This window comes from Taurulus bubalis, assembly GCF_910589615.1.
Source record: "Taurulus bubalis genome assembly, chromosome: 8".
In the NCBI taxonomy this organism is placed as follows: Eukaryota; Metazoa; Chordata; class Actinopteri; order Perciformes; family Cottidae; genus Taurulus; species Taurulus bubalis.
In genome coordinates this window covers 1091258-1100273 of record NC_136596.1, presented here as the reverse complement: position 1 = coordinate 1100273, position 9016 = coordinate 1091258, and the positions used below count along the sequence as shown (strand labels likewise).

The window sequence follows — 9016 nt, the reverse complement described above, 5'->3', positions numbered from 1 at the left end:
TAAACATAAATGTGACACCGTGACTCAAAGCGCCGGAGCGCCCGCTCACAAGGCTGCAGCGCCGTGGTGACGTCAATGACCTTCCTGTTCATGAGCGTGATGAATGGTGCGTTCACGGACCCTCCGTGAAAGGTGCAGCCTCTCTTGTTACGCGTGCGCCTCAGCCCTTCTGATCCTGAACCGGAAGTCATGAAGAAGAGTTGTGCCAATGTAAAAGATAATAATAACAAAGCAAACATATGCAGTATGTAATAAACTAGCAGTGCTAAATAAGCTGTTAGGGTTAAAGACATTGGAGAATTAAATTAAGTAAAACAGAGTTTTTTCTTTCTCTTTTATTATTTTATTTGGAGAAAAAAATATCACAATTTTCAATGCAATTTATTTTTCACACATAAATAATACGTGTGTAATAATAATAATATTATATAAAAATACTGAACCGAAACTCATTTTTACAGACTGGCTATTATGGGATGTCGTCGCTTTTCTCTTTTGCCTATTATTATTTTATTTTACAAAATTATTATTATTATTTTATGTAACAAAATTATTATTATTATTTTATTTTTATTTGTTATTATCATTTTATGTTACAAAATTATTATAATCTTTTTTTTTTTTTTTTTTTTAATAATAAATCGAAACATTACATTAACTACAAGATGTTGGGGAGAACTGCAATTATTAATATTTTTTAAATTTTACTTCTTTTTTTTATTGATAATAAATATAAATATTACATTAATTACATAATGTTGTGGAGAACTGAAATGATTAATATTATTATTATTTATTTTTTAATAATAATTTAAGTAATGCTATGGGAATTATTCTGCTCGAGTTTCATTCAAGATTACAGCAGAAAAATGACAAAAGACAATAATACAAATCTGAATCAGAACTATTTTTTGCCACTTATGTTTTTACCTCCAATGAATTTGTCTTGGCCGGTCGTGCATAACATTAAACTATAAACACAGTGCAAGAAATAGGAGCATATTTAATTTACAATATAAAATGAAAATAAAGTGCACAGACAACAGATAAAAGTACTTTAGACAAGTGTGAATGAAGGGATGTGCAGCGGAGTGACCGGTAGGGACTTGTCCTGGATCTCCAGGGATCAGCTACGATCTTTCTGGATCGCTTCAGAGTCCTGGAAGCAAACAAGTCCTGGAGGGACGGCAGATTGCAGCCAATCACCTCTCAGCAGAGCGGATGATGCGCTGCAGCCTGGCCTTGTCCTTGGCAGTGGCTGCAGCGTACCAGATGGTGATGGAGGAGCAGAGGATGGACTCAAGGATGGCAGTGTAGAAGTCACCATCATTTTCTTTGGCAGGTTGAATTTCCTCAGCTGCCTCAGCAAGAACATCCTCTGCTGGCCTTCATGGTGATGGAGCTGATGTTCAGCTCCCTCTTGAGGTCCTGGGTTAGGATGGAGTCCAGGAAGAGGAAGGACTCCACAGCGTCGACATGGAGTCCCACAGGGTGATGGGAGCTGGCTAATAGTTGAGGGAGTGGTCATCAGAGGAGAGGAGGAGCTCATTGGTGACTGTCATTAGTTTCTGTGCTGTGGTGAGATCTGAATCCAGATTTAATGTTGACACCGTGACTCAAAGCGCTGCAGAGCCCGCTCACAAGGCTCCAGCGCCATCGTGACGTCAATGACCTTCCTGTTCATGAGCGTGATGATCGGTGCGTTCACGGACCCGCCGTGAAAGGTGCAGCGCTCTCCTTGTTACGTTAGCGCCTCAGCCCTTCTGATCCTGAACCGGAAGTCAAAGTCAATCAAAATAATAATAATAAAAAAATAAAGTGATAATATTAAGTTTATAACAAAATGATTACAGTGAATGTAACGCCAGAGAATAAGGGAAAGTAAGTTAGAAAAACCAATATTGAGCATTATATTAAAAAGTAGTACAAAATAGCTTATAGTTAGAATTAAAGAAATTGGAGAATTAAATTAAGTTTTTTCTTTTTCTTTTATTATTTTCTTTGGGGATTTTTTTTTTTTTACAGACTGGCTATTATGTGATGTCGTCGCTTTACTCATTTACTTATTATTATTTTAATTTACTAAATTATTTTCTTTAAATCCAACAAAGTTGACAAATAGTAATTATTAATTATTATTCATAGTACTGAGTAAAATTTCCTTTCTACTTTTTTCTACCCTTTTTTTTATAAAAAATGTAATATATATATATATATATATATTGATATATATATATATATATATATATTGATATATATATATATATATTGATATATATATATATATATATATATATATATATAAAGTATCTGGACCTAAATGGAGAAGTAGAAAAATAAAGTAGTTCCAAATATCGCGATACTTCCTCACTTCAATGACGTCACTCTGCCGAGATCTCGCCCATGCAAACAAAGATGGTGGCTCCCTGACCCTACATGTGGCTTCGGAGGCAGAAACACTCGTCCAGAACGGAATATTAACGTTTTAAATACCAACACAAGCAGCTGAAGTCCGTGGAAGTGAAGCTGCGAGCTTCTGCGCGCGGGAGTCAAGATGCAACACGACGACGTGAGTTTAACGGAAGCTACGTGACGCTAGCGAGCCGCTACGTCCTCATGCTAACGCTAGCGGCTAGCTGTTTAAGAGACGTCCATGTGGATTGTTTTTGAATACATCTCATCTGTGTGGAGCAGTCACAGTCGCTCCCGTACAGTAAACCATGTCTTCATTACATTATCGAGCGTGTTCATGTGAAACGTGACTCCGTTGTGAAAACGTGTGTTTTAAGCTCGTCGAGCTTCTCTGTGAACAAAGTAAATTAAGCTTTAACGGCACGAGGGAAACTCTTCACACGTGACAGGCGTCATCTCTTTTAATACAAGTTATTCTCATCCTTCAGGAAACTGACTTCATATTTCTCTTGAGATAAAGTCTGTGGACAGTTTACATATGAGTTTGATGGTTCAGTAAAAATAGACTTGAATAAATGTGTGTTTTTATATATATATATATTTTATACTTGTATGACACGGAACACTTATCACTGGTATTATTGTTATTAATGCATGGTGTTGTGTTGCAGGTCATCTGGGACATCATCGGGAACCAGCAGTTCTGCTCCTTTAAAGTCAAGTAAGTGTCACGTGACCAGCGTTACAGGAAGTCTCCCTCAGGAACATCAGTACATATTATGTATTTATTGATATATATATATATATATATATATATATATATATATATATATATATATATAAACAAGTTATAGATTATTATAGGCGTAGATGAGACATCCAGGATAAAAAACATATGTACTTGTGTTAGACGGCTGTGAGATGTAATGCATATGAATATAGAGATGTAAAGTGTCTAACGGCTGGTTGTAGTCATTATAATATGTTTATGTTCAACGTAGTTCTGCTTTGAGTCTCAGAATTCGTCGTCAGAGTTTCTGAATCATAAAACGAATGAAAAATATTCCGTCTGCTGCCAAAGTACCTTCATGTACTTTTACTTCCTGTCAATGTATTCCTCATCATATACATTTACGATATCGGTATCTATATATGTGCACATTGTCCTCCGTCCTCAGGACCAAGAGCCAGAGCTTCTGCCGCAATGAGTTCAACATCACGGGGTTGTGCAACCGGTCCTCCTGCCCGCTGGCCAGCAGCCAGTACGCCACCATCCGGGAGGAGAAGGGTCAGTGTCTGCAACCATTACTCATAACTACTGTCTTATAGCTACTGTCTCATAGCTACTGTCTCATAGCTACTGTCTCATAGCTACTGTCTCATAGCTACTGTCTCATAACTACTGTCTCATAGCTACTGTCTCATAGCTACTGTCTCATAACTACTGTCTCATAACTACTGTCTCATAACTACTGTCTCATAGCTCATGTCTCATAGCTACTGTCTCATAGCTACTGTCTCATAGCTACTGTCTCATAACTACTGTCTCATAACTACTGTCTCATAACTACTGTCTCATAGCTCATGTCTCATAGCTACTCTCTCATAGCTACTGTCTCATAGCTACTGTCTCATAGCTCATGTCTCATAGCTCCTGTCTCATAGCTACTGTCTCATGTCATTTATTATCAGAAGTTACAGGATTTATTATGAATATTCATCTTGACTTCTCTCCTCAGGTCAGTGTTTCCTCTACATGAAGGTGATCGAGAGAGCAGCGTTTCCTGCCAGGATGTGGGAGAAGGTGAGGGCCACAGAGTGTCACTAGAGGGGCCACAGTGTGTGTGTGTGTGTGTGTGTGTATATATATATATATATTAATAACTGTGTGTGTATATATGTATGTATGTATGTATATGTATGTATATATATATATATATATATATATATATATATATATATATATATATATATATATATTAATAAGGGTGTGTGTCCTGCAGGTGAAGCTCAGTAAGAACTATGAGAAAGCTCTGGAACAGATCGATGAGAGTTTGATCTACTGGCCTCGATTCCTCCGACACAAATGTAAACAACGCTTCACCAAAATCACTCAGTACCTGATCAGGATGCGCAAGCTGGTCCTGAAGAGACGGTGAGGACGCGTACTAGTACACACTGCCTTTCAAAATAAGAGCAGCGTTGAGCTGAACTCGTTTTAAAATTGTTTTTATTTGTTTTTCAGGAGGAAGTTGGTTCCTCTCAGCAGGAAAGTGGAGAGAAGAGAGAAGAGGAAGGAGGTGAGACTCACTCTCTCTCTCTCTCACTCACTCACTCACACACTCTTCCTCTCACCCCTAACTCTCCCCCTCCCTCCCTCCCTCTCTCTCAGGAGAAAGCTCTGATCGCCGCTCAGCTGGACAACGCCATCGAGAAAGAGCTTCTGGAGCGACTGAAGCAGGGAACGGTACATTATTATTATTATTATTATTATTATTATTATAATAAACTATATATATACCACTTTGTTATTATAATAATAATAAACTATTAACAACTTTATTATTTTAAACTATAAACCATTATTATTATAAACTATATTCAACTATTAAACTTTATTAAACTTGTCAGACTTTATTATTATAATAATAATTATAAACAACATTATTGTTATAAACTATATTCAACTATTAAACTTTATTAAACTTGTCAGACTTTATTAGACTTTATTAAAATGTACTAAACTTTATTGACCCGGTGTTTTCAGTACGGAGACATCTACAACTTCCCGGTCCACGCCTTCGACAAAGCTCTGGAGCAGCAGGACGAAGAGAGCGAGGAGGAGGAGGAGGAGGAGGAGGAGGAGGAGCAAGAGGAGGAGGAGGAGGATGACGAGGTGAGGAAGGTCTTCATATCTGCTGTGTTTGAGTTGAGCTGAAGCTGTGATGTCATCGCCTCTACTTCCTGTCTGCAGGGCGTCGGAAAGAGCGAGTTCATAGCAGAAGAAGAAGTGGAGGAGAGCGACCTGAGCGACTTCGAGGTAAAGACACTCTGGATTTTCAAAATAAAAGTCCTGCTCATTCGGAAACAGAACCATCCTATATATATTATATATTTATATAATATATATATATTAGTGTATGTATTTATTAGTGTATATATATACAGTGTATATATTATATATATGTATCATATATTATAATGTATGTATATAATAAATATATATAATTAAACATGTATATACTATAATATATTTAATAGATATATTATAATATGTATATACAATGATATATTTAATATATTTTTTATAATATGTATATACGATAAAATATATAAATATATATATAAAGTTCTGCTCCTTTGTGGAAACAGAACATATATAGAAAACAGAAGTAGAACTGGAACACGCCTTTAGTGCAGAATAACTGTTATGACATAAATCATTAATATAAATAAAAACAAGCTGAATTTCTTTTATAATATAATCTAAATATCCACATTCTGTAAGTGTTACTAATGTATGAATGAAGCGCTCCTCGTGGTTTACAGTAAACTGGTCACATGACTCAATGATGACGTCATTGTTTCACTGAGGAGCTCATTTACATAATCCGGTCTCCTCTCAGGACATGAACAAACTGAGGACGAGCAGCGACGAGGAGGAGCAAGACGAGGAAGAGGAGTCGTCCAGTGAGGAAGAGGAGGAGATGGAGACGAAGGCCTCCGGCTCGAAGGGGAAATCTCCGGCGGCGAGGAAGAAGCGCTCGTACGTGGAGATCGAGTACGAGACGGAGCCCGCCCCCAAGAGCACGGCCACGTCGTGATGTCACAGCCTGTGCGGCCAATCGGACTGCGGCTGAGCCGAGGACACGCCCCCTGCACGCGCTCACATCTGACCTGGAATCAGATCTAACAAAGTGACTTTTACCTTCTTTAGAAACTGCTTTTCTTTTGTTAAATGTTGAGTTCATGAAAAAAAGAAACGGATGATGAAAGTGTCAATAAATCAATTTTGGAAAAAAATATGTAAACCTGCTGTATCTTAAAAAATATGACTAACAGAAACATTTAGTTTTATTTTGAGATTAAAAAATGTTAAAAAAACCAAAACGTCACGTCATTAACGCCTGTGTTTGATTTTTAATGTTTTATTTTCACACCAGAATTTAAAGTCTCAGAACAAATTAAACTTTATTTGGAAAACTGACATTTTCTCCCAAATGTCTCGATTAAAAGAAACAATATGAATAGTACTTTTATGTATTATACTCATGGTATGTTAGCTTAGCATAAAGACTGGAAGCGGGGGGAGCCGTTAGCCTGGCTGTAAAACCTCAGCGTTTACAGTATACATACACTTTAATATACTCTCCTGCTCATGGTTAGCTTAGCTTAGCATAAAGCCTGGCTGTAAAAGAAGCACACGGAGCCCTCATGGTTAGCTTAGCATAAAGCCTGGCTGTAAAAGAAGCACACGGAGCCCTCATGGTTAGCTTAGCTTAGCATAAAGCCTGGCTGTAAAAGAAGCACACGGAGCCCTCATGGTATATATTCATACTTTATTTACAAATAGCTGAATCCTCGCGGTCGTACAGGGACGAGGTTCAGCTGAAGAAATCACAGATTTAGAATATAAATAGTCAAAGAAACATTAGAAGCAAGTTTTTTTGTTTTACTTTAGCAGACAAACAGACATTTTACAGGAAAAGAATAAAAACATTCAGAGCGTTTTCAGCCGAGCGAAGAAAAAAAAAGAAAACTGCTTAATTTGAATCACTCAGACTTGTTTTCAGATTTATTCACTTTTAAAGTTGACTTCTCTTCAGCGCCCCCACCTGGAGGATTTAAGGACTTTAAATGCAGTTTTTACTCATTTAAAAACGTTTATTAAATCAGAACCCTTAAAAACGGAACTCTTCGCCGTGAACAGCGCTGCCCCCTACAGGCGCGCTGATGAAGTAAATCTGTGGACCAGAACTACAGGTACGGCGTCTCAGAGGGGACAAATGTCACATCTGTTTATCGCAATAATTTATGCACAAATTACGATGTGAAACTGATCACCTGTGACTAAGATTTATTTATATATATTTTTTTTTAAAAAGGTAAATTTATTTCTGCTGAAAAGAAAAAATATATAAATGTAAATCATGATTATGAGGCAATAAGTGAATTGAACTCACGTCATAACTTAATAAAATACATAGATTTTGTATTGGCTGGTTTCACTAATGAAAGTATTTCTTAAATTACGCTCAAAACAAAAATAGAAAAAAGAAACATGGGATTAAAATAGGTAAAGATGAAACGTGTCACCTGATTAATTAAATCAGTTTATTACCGACTTGTTAATTATGCTTTGATTCATCCGACCTGTTGGAGACATTGTTCCTCTGGGACTCGAACTGGGAGAACTGGTCCACCATACGCTGAGTTTTAGATATATTTATATGTGGAAACGCGTTAATAAAAATCTATCCTGAACTGGAGGTCCACAGAGGGACCAGTAGTGACCTTCATCATCACCTTCATCACAGATCAATGATCAATAACCAAAGTGAGTTCATATTTTAGATATTTTACAGTTTAAAGCGAGTGGAATGCAGGAGGGCCGTTAAGGGTCACGAGGGTCTTAGTAACAGAGACCGGATCCAGGACCCCATGAGTCCTGGTCCTCGTAAGATCCGGGCTCATTTGGTCAGGCGGTAGTCTTAGTGTCTTCAGGAAGAAGAGCGACGGTTTAAAAAAAAAGTTTTATTTTGAAATTTATGTTCGTTGAGTCGGGGGGATTTTTCTGTTTTTTCGGACCGAGACCTGAAGGCTGGACCCACGGAGACCCTGTAGGGGTCCGGCTCTGGTGCTCGAGTACCCAACGAGTCCCCCTGGAGCGCCAGAGAGGGTTCAGCGCTTCTACGAGGACGGGAACGAGTGAGAGGCGGAGCAGCAGAGACGAGACGTCCGGACCGGTAGAACGAGATTTGGGGGAAATCCCAAAACCTTCGAGACGACCCGGATGGTGGACCACGTCTAGACCGGATGGTCCTCTAGATTACAGGGGCAGAGATATTTGGGCTTCAGAAAGACCCCCAAAGGGTCCAGACTAAGAAAGGACTCTGATCCAGACTAAGAACTAAGGCGACCCCTTTTGGTGAAGTGAAGTCTAGTTTAGTTAGTCCCACATTTGGACCCCCCTCACTTGGGTCGGGCCAACGGCGCTCCAGACCTTTGAAGGTCCGGGTGGCGGTCCAGGTTTGGGGGGTAAAGGTTTACTGGTGATGGACGTGTGACGAACGAGACCCAGCTTTGGATCCAGTAGACCGGTTTATTTGAGACCAGCCCACGGAGGTCTTGATAGATAGTGGACTTGGGTCCTGATTTAATGGTTTCTGCTGAATGCATTGAGGTCCTGATTTAATGGTTTTGATGGTCGAGTCTGGTTCTGAACTCTGGATTCAACAGCAGCTGGTCGGACCGGTAAATGTGATCCGGCTGAATCCGGTCCAACGCCCACTGGGTAGAGGACTCGTGGGGACCGGGTCTCTGGGGACCGGGTCTCTGGGGACCGGGTCTCTGGGGACCGGGTCTCTGGGGACCGGGTCTCTGG

General features: G+C 39.0%; 2 protein-coding genes across 2 annotated transcripts in view; one reads left to right on the top strand and one right to left on the bottom strand.

Moving 5' to 3' along the window:
• The first annotated feature begins 2433 nt into the window (after window positions 1-2433).
• mak16 (MAK16 homolog) lies at window positions 2434-6592 on the top strand. Its single transcript, XM_079222083.1, has 10 exons — window positions 2434-2569; window positions 3084-3133; window positions 3591-3700; window positions 4152-4216; window positions 4416-4567; window positions 4658-4712; window positions 4805-4879; window positions 5180-5308; window positions 5387-5452; window positions 6039-6592. Exons 1-10 carry the CDS (start codon window positions 2555-2557, stop codon window positions 6234-6236), a joined length of 915 nt encoding a protein of 304 aa, XP_079078209.1. The 5' UTR covers window positions 2434-2554; the 3' UTR covers window positions 6237-6592.
• A 365-nt stretch (window positions 6593-6957) lies between these two features.
• LOC306739986 (ras-related protein Rab-14-like) overlaps window positions 6958-9016 on the bottom strand; it is an 8876-nt gene continuing 6817 nt past the window's right edge. The window contains exon 8 of the mRNA XM_079222087.1: window positions 6958-9016. This exon is cut by the window's right edge and continues 208 nt beyond it. The gene's annotated coding sequence lies outside the window, so the exon portion shown is untranslated.